We start from the raw sequence: 18,471 nt of genomic DNA, 5'->3' as shown, positions 1-18,471 counted from the left end.
CCAGTAAGAGTAGCAACCATGATTTGGACTGGAATGATTCTAGTAGAGATAATGAGAAGGAATCAAATTCTAGATACATTTTGAAGATATAATCAACAGGATTTTTTTCTGGCATATAAGGTGTTAAAATGTGAGATAAATGGAATTGGCAAGGGTCACTCCAACTTTTTTGCTCTGCGTAAGTAGAAAAATAAAGTTGCCCTCACTTGAGATGGGGAAGACAGCAGGAGAAACTGTGTAGGTCAAAGAGAGAGGTCTAAAATTCTAGGATTTCAATTTAGGAAAAACTAAGTTTAATTCTGAGATATAAATTAAGCATTCAAATGGAGATTTTGGATAGTCTAATGTATGTAACGGTCTAGAGTTTAGGAAAGAGGCCTGGGGAGGGGGAGAGGGGATTCCAATTTTGAAGTCAAGTCATTCAGATGATATTTAACGTTATGAGACTGGAGGTGATCTTTAAGAGGGTGAGTGTATCTAGACGTGGAAACAGAGCCAAGGCTTAAGGCCTGGGATATCAATATTAGAAGTCAGGTAGATGAAGGAGAACTAGGAAATCAAGGGAAGTAGCAGCAACTAGAAATTCAGAGGCAAACCAGGAGATGATGCACTCTTAGATCCCAAATGAACAAAGTCTATCAGGGAAGAAGGAATGTTACTGACTCTGTTAAATGATGTTCATGGGTCACATAAGATAAAGATGTGAAATTAACTATTAGATTTATTATGTGAAAGTCAAGAGAGATTTGACAAATTTAGTTGAAATGTTTTAAAACTGCTAAAGCCAGATAGCAGTCAGAAGAATTGGAAAAGAGGGATTAAAGACAACTGTGGTTGATGATAGTCTGGGGGAATTTTGCTTAAAAAGAGGAGCAAAGAAATGAATCAGTGGCAAGTCGAAGAAACGGGGGTCAAGAAAATGTTTCTAATGGAAGAATAAAACTTATCTGTATGTCTTTTAAATGTTCCATTTGCACAAGAAAATTTTATAATATAGGAGTAAGTGGGGAAAAGGCTGGGAAAACATCCTTGATAAAATCTAGAGTATACAACAGAGGAGGGTAAATATAACAGTGTGAACCAGTAGCAGGCTCCTTTATGATCTGCTTTAATTTTCATAGTGAAATAGGAGGTAATATCAAGGCTCAAGTTGCAGAAGGGAACAAAATATGTACATAGTTGTCATAGAACAGGGCAACTGAATCAATGAGGGAAACGTGGGATGATTGCAGGGTAGTGTCCATGAAGCCTATGAGGTTTATGATCATAAATTTAAGGGAGACAAGACATCCTGACTGGGAACATTTAACCAGTACTATGGTATTGTCAAGGTAATACTAGCAAGTGAGGGAAAAAAGCAGGAGAGGAGACTCAAGGTGTGTGCAAGGAAGTGATTATAATATTTGACCATGAAACTTAAGCTGAGTAAGAAGGGAATAATACATTTCAAGGGAGTCAGGAATAGTGAAAAGTTGTTTGACCAATTGACTGAAGATCCCAGAGGAGCTGAAAGTGTACTGGATTCAGGATACCAGAGGGGACGAGCTGATAATACAAGCATGCATCAGATAGAAAAAGGAACTGCAAGAAATTTATATGCTATACAAAGTAATTCAAAGACTGCTTCTGGACAAAGAGAATTTCCAAAAGGCACTAAAATAAAAAGTGAAATTGTTGCTCAGTGTAAGTCGTGAGACCACTAGTGAGTTGAGATCCACTGTGACAACAAAAGTTTAGAACCCTCAACTATTTTCAGTTTTAATTATTGGCAGTGAATAGATTTTGGGCAAACCGAAGAAAACTGATGTCAAAGTTTAAAAAAAAAAAACAAGGGTAAAGTTGGGGCTCACAAAAGCCAGAAATCTCCAGGAAAAATTCGAAGAGGCAACAATATGGTCAATTCCCCAATTCTACCAAAATAACCCTTGGGACCAAGTAATAGGAATCTTCCTTGGTCAGGATGCCAGAGGCCATCCATATTTGAGAACCTAGGGAGCTGCAGAGGTAAAGTATACAGTTGGTCAAAAAAAGAAAATGCTCTATCAAGTGTTACAGTAGTTGGACTTCCACTTCTGATTCAAGTTAAAGTTGCAAGAGATCATCACTTTGCTATCAAACTACCAAAATAAGCTACATAAACTATAAAATTATTTTTTCAATCCATCAAACTAGAGGTCACAGGAATCTGAATAAATTAAATCCTATAAAGTAACAAGCCTCTCATAGGAGGGTTGAGACCCATAGCTGCCCTTGTCCCTAACAGAGAGTTGAGAGGTAGCAGAATCAGTTACAGAGTAAGGAGACAGCAGCCACTCGTTGGCTGCAATGACAGATTAGAATCCCAAAAAGCATCAGCCACAGAGGGAATCTGCATCCATTCTGATTCTGTCCTCAAGTATCTGAACCCAGTGGTGAACTAAATTATATTAAAACTGAAATAAGAAAAAAAAAATCCCTTTAAAAAATCACATAAAAAAATAAGATACTTAGGAATAAACCTGACCAAGGAGGTAAAGGACTGACATGCTGAGAATTACAAAATAAAACACTGATAAAAGAAACTGAAGATGATTTAAAGAAATGGAAACCTATCCCATGCTCTCGCATTGGAAGAATTAATATTATTAAAATAGCCATACTACCCAAAGCAATCTACAGATTTAATGTGACCCCTATCAAATTACCCAGGACATTTTTCACAGAACTAGGATTATCCTAAAATTTATAAGGAATCACAAAAGACCCAGAACTGCCAAAGCAATACTGAGGAAAAACAATAAAGCTGAAGACATAACCTTTCCAGACTTGAGACACTACTACAAAGCCAGAGTAAATGCAGCTTATTATTTAAACAAAAACAAGGGAAGACAGTAAATAGACATGATGTAGGAATTATCAAATAGGGACTTGGAAACACCTATGGAAAAAAATCTAAAAGATTTAGTGGAAATGGTGACAATATGTGATGGGGAAATATAAGCAAAGAAATGGAATCTGCCAAAAAGTAACTAAATGGAAATGCTGGAAATAAAAAGCATGATACTAAAAAAATAAAGACTTTCCTAGATAGGCTTAACAGCAGCCTAGATATGAAAGAGAAAATAGTCAGAGAACATCAAGACACATCAATAGAAAGTATCCAAAGAGAAACACTAAGAATTAAAAGAGTGAAAACAAAAATAAACAAATCAAAAATGTGCCCAAGATCTGCGGGATACTATCCAGTGCTCTAGCACAAATGTGACTGAAGTCCTAGAGTAAGAGGAGAAAGAATATGAAACAAAAACAGAAGAAAGAAAGAAAGAAAAGTTTAAAGAGATAATTATCAGAGTGTACAAAAGTAGTGAAAACATCAACTTAGATATCCAACAATCTAAATAAACCTCTACCAGTATAAATACTTTGGAAAGTACACCTAGCCACAACATAGGCAAACTACTAAAATCATAGAAAAAGTTTTAAGCAACAATAGGAAAAATGGCCTATATCACACAAAGGTGTATTGAATGATGGCTGACTTCTCACCAGAAACAATGAAGGCAAGAAGACAATGAAATGAAAATCTTTCAAGTACTGGAAAAACAACAACAACAACAATAATTAGCAATGTAGAACTCTATATCCAGTGAAAACATCCTTTAAAAGCAAGGACAAATTGAAAACATTTTCACCAAAGCTGAGAGAATGTGTTCCCCCACTAACTGAATTATAAGCAGTGGAAAAGGAAATTCTTCAGGCTGAGGAGGAATAACACCAAGTAGAATTCAGGATTTGCAAGAAACAATAAAGATTACCAGAAAGGACTAACATCTGAAGAAAGAAACTATTTATGGGGCTTACCTACACAAAACGCAGCGGCTTTAAACATCTAGTACATCATTGTTCTAAACTCAACTATTTTTTCTTCTCACCCTAAGAAAATTTTGATTTTGAACCAAAAAACAAAATGTAGTCCATGGTCATTATTTGAAAATATTTAAATTTCACAAATATCTGAATTAATATGGTAACATTAATATTTATAATAGCAAAATTCCACTGAGTACCAAACTTGAACCAAGTATATACTATTTATAAGCTTTACAGTTGCCCTGAAAACTATATATAAAACACATGCTACAAATGAGGAAACAAATTAGAAAATTGGATTGAGAAATTAAATTCTTTGCCAAAGTCACTTGGCTTTTAGGAAGCGGAATCATGATTCAAACCCAAATCTGTCTGATTCTAAATTTCACATCTTGCCTCTTGGGCATTAATTACAGCAATAATAATTTCTATCTACAATGAGTTAAATATCCAGTGCACATTTGTTAGTTCCTCAACCCATGTTAGAGTATATTATACTTCACACTTATGCTTTTTTACATATAATAACATCATGAAGCTATTGCCATGTCTCTACCAACAGACATTTCATTTCTCTTAATGGTACACACTTTTCCATTCTAGGTATAAATTATAATCTATTTAATCCATTCCCTTTTGAAGTTTTAACAGGTTCCAATTATTTGCTACTTTAAGTGATTCTACAGTGAACATCTCTGTGTACATATTTAAAGCCTTGTTTAATAATATTCTTGAGATATATGTCCCAGAAGTACAAAATAGCAAGATATCCTAGAAGGAAACTCTTTGATGAAATAGATATCATGTTTTTACTTTTCATACTTTGGTAGGTTCTCCCAAACTCTTTCCAATACTAGTATTATCTCTTTTTTATTGTCAAACTTGGTACAAAATGATAAGCATTGTTTGAGTTTTATAATCTGTTTATTAGTCAGATGTTTCAATATTTACCTTTAGTGTTTCTGGCCATGGTATCATGCTAATAAAAATCTTCAGTCTGCCAGGATTATGGGAACATTTGCCTTTATTTTCCTCTACTGATCATGTATTTCACATTAATTTTAATTCAACTGCAGTTTTTATATAGTCTGATGTAAGGTATACATTTACCTTATCTTTTTTTGTAACACAGTTGGCCAACTGCCCTGATAGCACTGCTAGATCTCTCTTCTGCAATGCTCTGAAACACAAACTTTAATTAAAGCCCTCAATACATTTATACACTTTGGTTCAATAATCTTCTTCCATCCCATTTACCTGTCTTAATTCATCAATTTCTATACTTTTCTTTTTCTTTTTATCTAATTCCAAAAAAGTTCTCTCAGAAAAATTTTAGCATAATCTTAGCTAAACTAAAAGGAAAACTGATTTTCTTACACTTAGCTGAGGTTAGAAATGTTAACATTTGGGGCACTACTAGAAGTAAAAAATTAGTATTCCAAATCCAGAAAGAATAAGCAGGTGAATTAAGACACAATACATGGTAAAAACATGGTAGGGAGGTTGGAGCTAGCTTTAGATGATTATCTTTTTCTTCCCTGGGTACCTGCTTATAGTAAGTGTTCACTGATTTCTTAATGCCCAATTACCTTCTTAAGAAAGTGCTACACACTTTTAAATACATAATGGAGAAATCCCCATAGTTTTGAGTCATATGATTTTGTATTTTTAAATCCAAAATTTGGAGGGCTACCTCACACCAGTGAGAATGACCATCACAAAAAGCCCACTAACAATAAATGCTGGATAGGGTGTGGAGAAAAGAAAACACTGCTACACTGCTGGTGGGAATGTAGTTCAGTGCAGCCATTATGGAAAACAGTAGAGAGAGTCTTTAAAAACCTAAAGATAGAGTTACCCTATGATCCAGCAATCCTACTCCTGGCCATATATCTGAAGAAAACTCTAATTTGAAAAGATACAAGCACCCCAATGTTCACAGCAGCACTATTTACAATAGCCAAGACAGGGAAGCAACCTAAGTGTCCACTGACAGATGACTGGATTAAGAAGTTGTGGTATATGTATATATAGTAGAATACTACTCAGCCATTAAAAAGAATGAAATAATGCCACTTGCCACAACATGGATGGACCTAGAGATTATCATATTAAGTGAAGTAAGCCAGAAAGAGAAAGAAAAATACCATATGAGATCACCTATATGTGGAATCTAAAAAAAAAAAATAATGACACAAATGAACTTATTTACAAAACAGAAAGAGACTTACATAGTAAACAAATTTACAATAACTGATGGGGCAAGGGTGACATGGGATAAGTGGGAGTTCAGGATTTGAGGATATTTAATACTATATAAAAATAGGTAAACAACAAGGTTCTACTCTATATACTGTATAGCACAGGGAACTATATTCAATATCTTGTAATAATCTAAAAAAAAATTAGAGAACTAAGGTAGTCTATCATCACAGTGACATTAGAGACTGCTTACAATTTACATGTCTGTTACCATGACTCTTCTAGGTTTTATGCCCAACTGGAGGCATTGAAATAAACATACAACTTGAAAAAAATGCTCTAAAAAGGGAAAGACACATACTGGTTGATATGGATGATCTAAGTGTTTTCTATTTGTATATGTAAAATTCAGCACAAGCAAATCAGATTATTCCACAAATATGTACACATTACACGTATATACATCCCGGTAATATGTATATAGGGCTCAGTACAAAGCATTTGTTTGGTCCACTGATTCGTTTTCTAGGGGAGCAAAGACAAGGCTCACAGCAACAGAACAGTGTCATTGGCCACATATTACTAGTCAGGGATGAGACTCAAAGAAAAGGCTCTCTGGCAGCCAACATTCATGTGAAAAGTTGCTGCTTCCAGGGTGCAGAAACAAGGAGACAAACCCAAACAGAGAAAGAAAAGGCATCTTGATTCCCTACAGGCCTTCATTTGATATGCCTGTGTTTGAGGCAGTGTCTGTTCCAAAGCAGAGACAGCCGGTCCAGCACTGCATGAGAGCATCTTAAATTCAGCTCGCAGTAATCTCGTGCACAATTACCTCTCCTGAATGAAACCATCTTGGATGTGGACAAAAGTATGGAGGACAGCGACTTAATTTTTTGATTAAAAAAAAGAGCAAGCAAGAGAAAGAAAATGATTTATAATAAGTCCATGGGAACATTCTGTACCTATCTCTTTTCTGATTAGAGAGGTGGCAGGGAGCCTGGCTCATTAGGCAGAAGTAATGAGCCAGTCTATCTGCCATCTCTAATTAGAGAAAAGATACAGTAGGTACAACTGTACCTATAAATTGATAGAAAAAAGATAAAACTTATTTTTAACTACCCTTTCCTCCTGGAGCTCTCCCATGCTCAGAACTTGAGAAAATTTGTAATAAAAACTAACACTGGAAATAAACACTTTTCTAATGATATCTAATCAGAAGTTACATTTATTTTTACACAGTTTAAAAACAAATATCATAGTCAGTCCACACTGTCCTTTGAAGGCATTAATTTAACATTTAGTACACTGAAATAGAAGCAAGTCTTTTCAACCTCACAGTGCATAGTAGACAAATTTATGGCACTATTCAACACTTTGAGCAACATTTGGTGCAGTAAAACACTTTCAGAAGTACTAATGGGAATTAAATATTGAAATAAAGCTCACAAGATTTAATGTGTTATTAAGAATTTCTGCAGAGTACTTTATAAAATTCTTCAATATACTAATTAGACAAACCAAGTTTCTAAATATATAGGTTTCTTAAAATATTACTTCTTCACATAAGTTTAGAAGTAATATTTCTACAAGTTATATTTGCATCTGTAAGCATATACAAATTAAAACAATAGAGTCATTTATAGACATTTTTCTTTGGATCTCTCAACAATTCTATGGAAAGTTATTCTTAATATCTGCTTCACAATAAAAAATAATAGATGCTCAAGAGATTAATAATAGTGCCACTTACTAGCATTTACTCTATAACCAGAAGTATATTCTACACATACACTATCTCATATAATTCTTATAATATTCCTATCATTTATTAAAACATCATTTAATAGAATAGAAACCTGAGACTCAAAAGGGTACATATTAGATCAAAGGTACACAACTGGATTAAATTCAACCCTAAATTTGTTTGGCACCAGAACTTGGAAATTTAACCACAGCATTTTTTAATGTATGTTGAATATTAAAAATATATACTTTGTTCCTTTAAACTAGATAACTAGATAACTCTGGTCATGGGGGAAAATAAAATTTTTGCATTATTTCAGAATCAATAACAATACCTATAAATACCTATGTGACAACTCCAAAGCCATGCCCACGTATACGTGTATTGCAAACATCTGAAAAGATCTGAATGCCTACTATGTATAAATGATATGATTGTGTGACTATTAGAATTCAAATTTAGCAAGGTCATTGGATGTAAGGTCAACATAAAAACTGATGGTATTTTTATATAATAGAAACAAAATTAAAGTTCAAAAGCAATATTAAGCATAATTGCATGAATAAAAGGACCAACAAATACATAGGACTAAGTCTTACAAATATAAATGGGACCTCTATACAGGAAAATAAAACATTCATGGGAGAAATGAAGGAATAGATTATGTTCCTGGGTTCGAAGACCTGATGTTCTATAGATGTCTTTTCTCCCAAAATTGAGCTAAGGATTTAAATTCCAGCAAAATTTTTGTGAAAACTGAAAAGTGCTTCTAAAATTAGTAGCCAAGAAAACCTTAAAGGAAAAAAAGTTGGAGAAATTAAATACTTCTAGATATTAAGACTTTTATGAAGCTACAATAATGAAAACTAAATGTTTTAACTCAAGTATGGGAAAACAGATCATTGGAAACAAAATAGTGAGCTCAGGAACAAACCCATCCTTATATAACAGACATAATTTGTAGCAAAGCTCCTACTGCAAAGTAGTGGAGAAGTGACGAAAATGTTTCTGGGTCAATTAGATACTCAGGTGGGAAAAAGAATCTTGACTCCAATTTCATAACATACCCCAAAATCAATCCCAGATACAACACAGATCTAAATTTGGGAGATAAAATAGTACTTTTAAAATGACATTTGGGGGGACACCTTTATGTATCAGGGTTTGCAAAGCTACCTTAAACAGGACATAAAAGTATTAAGTTTAAAAGAAAAATTAGTAAATTGGACTTCACTAAAATTGAGAACTTCTATTGACTGAAGGAAAATCAAAGTATATGAAGTCCATGAATCTGTCAAAGAACTCATATTCAAAATACTGAATAACTCCTATAAATAATTAAAAGACAAACTATCCAATTAAAAATTGGCAGAAACTTAAATAGGTGCTTCACAAAAGAGCACAGCCACAAGACTAATAAGCATGTGAAAATGTTCTCAACAATCAATCATCAGGAAATGCACCACACACCCACCAAAATGGCAAAGAACGATAACCTACGACAAGGCTAAGTGTTGATAAGGACACAGAACAACTGAAATTCTCAAATACTGTTGGTTAGAACACCCCCTTTGAAAAAGTATTTCTTAAAGCTTAAAGAAAAAGCAACACACAATATAGATGACTCTTACAGGCGTAGTGCTTAGAAAAGGAATCAGACACAAGAGTACCTACTGCATGATTTAATTTGCACATGATTTAATTTGCACAAGGAAAGGCAACATTAATCTATGCTGATAATAGTCTAGACTAACACTAATCTGGGTTTACCTTTAGAGGTGGTATTCACTAGGAGTCTGAAATACAGGAAATGTTTGATAACTTTTTCTGGATGAGAATTATACAGGTATATATACATATTAAAAATTCATAAATCTATATCCCTTAATATTTATGCATTATGTTGCATGCATGTTTTGTATGTATTACAAATCTAAAATAATCTAGAATTTTTATAATCCAAAGTTATAAGACTATCAAAAAATTGGAGAAAGCATGTAACATAATATTATTAACCTTCATGAGTTTTTACAAATAAATAAGAAATTCCAGAGTGTAAATATGGATACACAGCATGAAAAAGGAATTCACAAATGAAATTCAAATTATCAAGAAATATGTGGAAAGCTACTCAAAATCACTAATGGTCAAATAATTCTAAGGCAGGATCCAACAACAGTTTTCAATGAAAGGAATGACAAAAGTGAAAAATGAATAGATAATTTGTAAGGTCCATGTTTAAGGAAGTATTTACCTGTATTTTTAAATAAGATTGTAATTTTTCACAGCCTTTCTGGAGGTAATCTGTTGTTAGGCTTTAGGGCAACCATTCTAATATGTATTAAAATATAAAATGACTATATATTTCAACCTAGCTACTTAACTTCTATGAATTTATATTAGGAAAATAATTGTGATATTATTATTAATAGTAGTATGTATCAATATGGCTTAGTATACACAAGGCATGGTTATCTGTTCATTCAACACATACTGAGCAACTGCTATGTACCAATGCTGGAAAAAGAATAGTCTTTGTTACGACATAGCTTCATTTGATCCTCACAATGGAACACTAATACCATCATCATTTTTCATTGGAGGTAACTACAGTTTAGAGACGTTAAAACGTTGTTTCAGGTCATGTGGCTAGCAAATTAGGGAGATGGGATTTGAACTCAGGCAAAATGACCCCAAAGTATAGGGTCTTAAGGAACTCCACAGACAATTGCCCAAATGCATGTATATGTTGTGCGTATATATGTGTGTACATGCATGATAGGCAGATATAATATATAAACACAATTATAGTGTTTTCCATCAATAACTACTAATACGGAATTATTAGAAATAATTTAAGTGTTCATTAATATGATCTTGTTTAAAAAGATTTTGTTACCACTGCACAACTGAGCACAATACAGCCATTTTAAATGAGAAAGCGTATTAACAAGACATGTTTCTCATAACATTTGGAGGGGAAGTGTTTATTTTTAAGAGGGCTCAGAAAAAGCATATATAATAATTTCATTTTTGGAAAATTATTTTATTTATAACCACATCTCTAGCTATATGTACAAAAACTGTGGAAGGATATAAAAAAGTTAACTATATCTATGAATGCAGAAAAATGTAAAATGTTTTCTATTTCATAGAGTTCTATGTTATGTGGATTTTTTTATAATGAGAATTTATTATTGAATAATATGAAATAACTCATATTTCCATTTTAACATGTAGGCAATTTTATAGATGACTGTGTTTGTTATTCCAAGATAATTCTAAATTCAACTTCTGTTCTTTTCAGAATGTGATACATATTATCTTCTTATAATTATGTGGCCCACTTTAAGGGTGGGAAGACATGAATATCACAAATCCAGTTTATTACATGTTGAATATTATTTTTCAATTTCTAATACTCTTAAGTCCTACTTTAACAATAACCCTATAATAAAATCTCAAAAGGAAAAAAAAAAGAGACAATATAGTTTATTTCATGTTTTTACTTTAAAAATTGATCATAATCAACACATTCTAATTTGAAAGTTTCCCGTGTATCGTGAGTTGAATGATGGCCTCCAAAAGGTAAGTCCACCTGGAACCTGCAACTGGGACCTGATTTGGAAAAAGACTCTTTGCAGGTATAATGAAGGGTCTTAAGACTAGACAATACTGGATTAGGTTGGGCCCTAAATCTGACCACAGGTGTCCTTCAAAGAGAAGAGAAAAGAAGGGGAGGATGGCAGCAAAGATTAAAGTTATGCAGCTACAAGCCAAGGAATGCTAAGTAATGTCAGAAGCCACCAGAAAGACAGGCATGGAATGGATTCTCCCTCAAGAACACCCAGAAGAAACCAATACCGTGAATCCCCAATTTCAGACTTCTAGCCTCCAGAATAGTGGGAAGATGAAATTGGCTTTATTAAGCTGCCCACCCAGTTGGTGTTGTTACATGGCAGCCCTAGGAAACCAATACACCTGGGTATTTCAAAATGTGATTTTTGACACATTTTTAGGAACAATGTAATCAGATAATATAATTTTCTGAAGTCAGAACCTTACCATTTAAACTCTGTCCTATTTGCATAGCACCAGAGGCAACATCCATAACTGAACCACTTAGCATTCTTGTATCAAAAGCTGTATAATCCTCTTCCAAACCATTGATGAAGAAACTGATTTTTGTCTGATGTACCTGTAAGAAATAACTGCCGTTATGATTTTAATTGCATAAACATTTATTTGACAATAACTACATTTCATCAGTCTTTCTCAAGTTCACTTCCTGCTTCTCTACTTTATTCAGCTGTAAAGACTGAAAATTTATTGTAATGGCTCAATAATAAATCTGTGTTTGTACATCTAGGTATAAATCTATACATTATAGTTCTATGCTGAGGTAATATCTACCAGGGTATGCACAGGTATGCATACTTGTGTGTCCCATATATTTAATAGCTCTGATTGCCACGCCTTTTCTAAGTTTTTTTTTTGAGATACGTTGTTTCTTTAGATACTCATTAAATTTGTTCCCATCATAGTTGGAAAGAAACAGAAATGAATGCAAAATGAGAAGTATTGAAACCAAGATATACTAACAATGTATTACACATAGACATAATTCAATTTAGGTTGCTAGTACAAAAGACGCCTTGTAAACATTTATGTTCTTAGGTGTTGGTTATCTAGTCGTTAATTTTCAGTTGTTTTTCTCCAATTCAGAATAACAAAAATTTGCCAGTCATACTCTAGGCTCATCAGGCAACCTAACAACTCTCTACAGCAGGGGTCAACAAACTTCTTTTCTGTCAACAGCCAGAGGGTAAGTATTTTTACTTGTATGCCAAATGATTTGGTTTTGTGGTCCAAATGGTCCAGGTCACAACTGCTCAACTGAGCTATAATAGGAAAGCAGTCAGAGACAATACATGTGTGAATGGACGTGGATGTGTTCCAGCAAAACTTTTACAATAACAGGTGGCCAGCCAGATTTGTCCTGTGAGCTGCAGTTTGACCACCCCTGGATTACACCGAAAAAGTTATGAAATTTTTGTTTGCGGTGATCCCTGAGCCACCATTTCAAACTTTTATTCAGATTACTTCACTGAGAGAGAAATTTAATGTCTCACAGTTGAAAGGTTAGATGCTAACATTTTAATTAAAACAGCATCAAGTCACAGCATTCAAAATGCTATTCTGTTACAACACTGGCAAAAACTGATGAAAATAAACAATCACCTTCCAGCATCTTTAAATCACGTAAGTGACTGCCTTAAGAACAAATTCAAAGCACCCTCTCTCAAAAAAGAAAGAAAAAAAAAGTGCACATACACACACAAACCTAGAAGTTAACATCCTAATTACTTGGCAGTATCAGTTCTTCAAAAACTTATTCAATATAGATTTTCTCCTTTCTATCCAGCCTGGTTCATTAAAAACCATGTTGTTTCCTAAATCCAGTGACCAGTGCTTTATTTTACTTAGTTGTAAAATAAAGCTTTAACATAAAGACCTAAAATCAAACCCAACCTTCTCATGGACCTGGACATACACCTCTCTGCTGCATTTTTTCCCCTTCCCATTTTTTACAGCCTGTTACTGTCATTTGGTGTTTGACTGTTATCATTATAAAAGATACAGGCTTTTCTACTTTGTTATTTGTAGCATTATCTCATGTTTTACAACATCTTCGCGCAACATGCAGGCACATGAAATATAACTAGTGAAAAGTTCTCGATGGTATTAATGCATAAAAAAGAATGTGGTTCCATCTCTACTGTCTTTACCCAGCCAAAAGCTGATGAACAGCCAATTTTCCTTTATCACATTAGCACAGCCATGAGGGAAACACATTTGTTCTAGTCAGCTACACTAAAGATACTATTACCAATCTAACATATACATGTTTTATATCAGCAGTATTCTCAGAGCATGAGAGAGCCAACAATATATTAACACTAGCATGACAGTTTATTTAAGAAAAGAAAATTGTCTCTGTAGAGGGACAGAAGTTAGAAATGTATGGCTAAAGCTCAGTGTCACTGGTCTAATAAAGGTAATAATTCTTTGGCTTTCTTTATAGCAGGTAACACTCCTGTGACAGTCTGTCATATCATTCAAATAAAAATGTTGTCTTTTACAAGTTTAAGTGCACCTTTATTTTGAGTCAGATAGAAAGTATGTTTTTGATTTTCTGTATTCCCTGTATTGTATCTATAGTCATGAGTTCAGGACCTTCCTTTTTTTTTTTTTTTTTTATCAACTCATCACATATTTGCTTAGTAGAAGGATTCAGTGTCACTTGCAGTGAATTCCGGAAGAATGTTTTCACTTTGTTGGTACTTAAAACACTGATTAATGATGATCCCAAGCCACTCTCGCCTGCTGCCCCCTCCCCTACCACCCACCTTTCTACAAATAAGATTAAATCTTCTTTGGTGTTCTGTACCATGTTGTATATCCCAAGATTCTCGAAACTACTTTGCAATTCAGGTCTAGGTCCCCATCACACTGAAACTGTGATGCTGGTGGTAGCTCTTTGCAATAGCTCATCCTGATGATCCCCTTGCCAGTTATTTAGGGGAATAGGAATATATATGATGGAATTTCTAATTTGTGAAAAGAAAGCCTTCTCCCAAAGTGAATTCCCCATGCCCCCCGCAACCCCAATCTTTCTCCAGCCCTCCGAGGATTAGAGAAGTTTGTACATGGTCATTGGCATAGCTTGAAGGAATGAACTGGCAAAACCAGCAGAAAAGCCTTCAACTCCCTCATAAGACAAGAAAAAACACTTTGGAAGGAAGATATAGAGGAGCAAGTCATTGTCCAGCTTTCATTCTCTTGGTTTCAAATGTGGTCAAATCTGTGTCCCTGGGATAGGCTGTACCTATTCCTTTGAGCACACAAAGTGTGTGAGATTATTAAAAAGCAGAATTCCTTACCATTCTCATACAAGATGGGATGAGAAGCATAATTCAAAGTTCCAGAAAGTCACACAATAGCTGAGAAGCCACCAAGGGGGGAAATGCAACCAAGCCCACTAGACTCTCAGCCATCACCTGTTCCTCTGAAATGTCCAACCTCTGCCACTCTTCTGCTTCTGGGGGCCACCACCACCGGCAACAACAACAAAAAAAACTGCTGACTCAGGCAGGGAAATAAACAGCCAGAGTGCCTACACTGACATCCTCACTGGAGAAACAGTTTTATAATTTTCCTGTTGCCTATATCCTCCTAACTTAAATCTAATTCAATAAAGCATGAACCCAAGACCCACAGCAGCCCTACGAGTTACACCAAGAAAACAAAATTGTGATCCTTTTTCTCAAGGAGCTTGTATGTATAAAACAACAAAAACAATTTCAGTATACTAAATAGTGTTTGAAACACTATAAATGATGATGGTTTTTTTTTTTTTTTTTTTACTTAAGTACTGAATCTTAATGGAGTGAATGAAGTGTTGTCTTTTTTATGAGTTGCATTGAGAAGTTATCCCTTAATCCAGTAAGCTGTGGTATAACCTATTTGGGGACCTTCTCTGTGGGACTTGTTTTCCCAGAACCAACTTACAAGCTCCCCCCAACCGAAGAATATCAGTTTCATTAATTTGATGGGTCTCATTTTAAAGTCAAACCATTTTAAGCATTTTGAATGACACCCTTTTCAGAGACTTAACACAAAGTGATCTGGCACCATATCTTGAATTCAAACTCACTCTCAAAACATGATGATGGGTAATACAAATGTAAAGAGCATCATTTTGAATGCTAAGGATTTCAAACAAAAAAGAAAACCACAGTGATAGGAATCCAAAGGGAAAACTTTATGAAGGAAAAAAAGAGTTTTGGACTTTCTGAAATAGAACTTGCCCTGAAATAGAATTTCTATTTCGAGGTTAAAAAAGGATTTGCATAAAAGATTCAACTATTCCATCTATAATTTTTTAAGCATAAGGGAGGCAATTTATTCTGAAAACCTCATAAGGTTACTTTAAAATATCACATGTATGTTTCATCCCTACCTGAAAGCATGTGGGCTGCTCTTAGCTTACCATCTTCAACTGAAGGTCTTCTGAGGTTTTTCCTCACTCCTTCCATCCAATCTTATTTCTAATTAGTCACCAACAGCCAACTTCATCTAATTGGTGCAGTCCCCTCACTATCTGATGATCACACAATGCTTAATTCCATCTCCGTGTTTTATTTAAGCTCTTTCCATATGGGAATAACCTTGCTACTGCCTTTCACTTAACTAAGTTTTTAGTATTTTTCAAAGCATTATCTCAAGTTCTGTGTCCTACAATAATCCTTTGTCAACTACTTCAACATTATAAGTGCTCACATTTATTGAAAAATCAGCATGTCAAGCATTGTTCTAATATATGTATGTATATATATATATCTCCATTTAAAAAAATCCTATCAACAACCCAAGGCAGGTTTTTTACTATCTCCATTTTAAAGGTAACGAAACAGAATCAAGAGAATTGAAAACCAAAAGGTTACATTATTCAAGGTCACATAAAAAATCGACTGGTTCCAGAGTCTTTTTTAACCAATTTGAATTAGTCAGTTGTACCCAGTTCGCGTGTAGAAGTAACCACCATCTAGTTTATCAGACCCAACCACTGAGTTTCTCTGCTTTAACCCAAAACATTGGTGATTCAAAACTTGCATCAACACCTCCCATATAAGAAGGGTAACAATCCGGGCAAGCTATGTAACCACTTGCCATTTGCCCAGCACTATGCTGAGGGCTTTACTTACAGCACCTCACTGAATTCCCAGATTGCCCCGCTGCCATACTGTTAGCCCCAAAATGAGGGCTCTGAGGTTTAACTGCCCAGTGTTTTGCTTCTGCAGACTTTGGGGACCCTTTCATCTTGGAAGAGCTTTTACTATAAATGATTCAATGCAAAGATATCTCCTTATAAATAACTTGAATTAATAGGTCCCAGATCTAATATTGAGACCACACCAAACTCAAATCCAATCCCTTTTCTAGGAGAGTGTTGTTCACTCAGATATAAAGATACTACTTTTCTCCTACATCTTCCTCAGGATAAATGTGTTTAGTTTCTGTGGTGTTCTAAATATGACGTGGCTTGGGTCTCTCTCTTCTTAAAATATGGCTCCAGAAATACTACATTCTCTACATGTGGTCTCTTGACAAACCGAAGTAAGATTATCGCTTTAATATAATCCAAAATTGCACTCTAGATTTTTGCAATGACATCATCCAGACAAAACTGATAAATTGAGCTAGTCACTAAAATACTGTCTTTTTTTTTTTTTAACTTACATTACTGTTAAAGCATATCTACCCGATCCTTACATATGCAGTTAGTTTTGTGGACCTAAGGACAGGAATTTATATTTATCCCCGTTACGAGTTCATCTTGTTAGATTCAGCCCATTGCTCCAGGCTGTCAAAATCTTTTTGGTTGCTATGTCTGTCATCCAATGTATTTAACATCCTCCAAGATTTGTGTCATTTGCAAATTTGATGAGCATGCCCTACATGCCAGGCAGAAGCTCAATAAATACTAATTGACTGATTGACTAATTGATACTCCAAAAATAAAACCACCAACACAATCTACACTCTGTAGCAATTCTAAGCAATAAAGAAAAGGCACCATTTTCTAACAGATAAAAGGTGTTGTGCAGAGATCCTTCACCGTTGCAGTGTGACCTTGTTTACTAACATGAGTTTTCATAGAGTTATATAATTATGAATATTCCAATCTATGAAATATCCTCTATTGAGCTATATGTATACAAACAGCATGAAAAAAGAGTTGAGGTAATTATTCAAAGAAGGTCACTTTGGTAGAAATAAATCACATGGATTGTTCACAAATATCTGCAACGTTCATATGTTCCCACTACAAGTTTGAAATCAAACTTCCTTCTCTGACTTTATAAAAGATGCTACAAAGAAACACCTTCATACACAGATACACTCCTCAATGATACTGTTTGTTTTTGTTTCTCTTTTTCATTTCCCTGAGCTCACAGGTTTCACTGACAACACTCCTCTCCCATCCTCTTCTCTCCCACTAATCCCTCCACCCTCCCCCACCTGCCCCCTGCCCCCTTTATATAGACTTTGGTTTTTTCCTCTCTGAGTAGCTCAGACAAGCCAGGCCCTTGAAGTGAGCCATGTCTAAGTGTACTACGTTTTCACCCTACGTATGATGCTTTAGGTTTACTATTCTCCCCTTAATATTTGTTAAATCTCTCCGTATACAACAGCCTTCTACCAACAACCTTCCAGCTTGATCTCTAGAAATTTAACACAGGAATAGAAGTAGTTTTCTTGGTCCTATCTTGAGTGGATGTAAAACTGTCAAGGCTACTTCTTCCTAAACTGTTAAATCACTCCTTCTCTCTTTACTTCAAAAAAGGCTATTAATGTATACATATATGTAATGGAAAATCTGCCAGTGGTTTGATTCATTGTTGATTTCTTGGGGAATGGGGCCAGCCTGTTTTCTGTAGACACTATCTGGGAACATTTCATGCACAATTCCACATTTAAGAATGCTTTTGGTGCACAGATGATCACAATACTCTATATTCTTAATTATTTCAGTGTATCATTAGTTCTTTTTCCTGTTTTATCCATGCAGAACAGATAACTTGCAAAAGATTATTAGAATTAATGGAACA

The 18,471-nt window shown here is 34.6% G+C and overlaps 1 protein-coding gene across 1 annotated transcript in view; it reads right to left on the bottom strand.

Moving 5' to 3' along the window:
• The window catches only part of USH2A (usherin), a 640,561-nt gene that overhangs the window by 580,181 nt on the left and 41,909 nt on the right, over positions 1-18,471 (bottom strand). Inside the window, exon 3 of the mRNA XM_032466772.1 lies at positions 11,861-11,993. Within this exon, the coding sequence (XP_032322663.1) occupies positions 11,861-11,993 (133 nt within the window). The remainder of the gene's footprint in view (positions 1-11,860; positions 11,994-18,471) is intronic.

This window comes from Camelus ferus, chromosome 23, assembly GCF_009834535.1.
Source record: "Camelus ferus isolate YT-003-E chromosome 23, BCGSAC_Cfer_1.0, whole genome shotgun sequence".
NCBI classification, from domain to species: Eukaryota; Metazoa; Chordata; class Mammalia; order Artiodactyla; family Camelidae; genus Camelus; species Camelus ferus.
The sequence above is the reverse complement of the archived record's forward strand: the minus strand, read 5'-3'. Positions and strand labels throughout refer to the sequence as shown.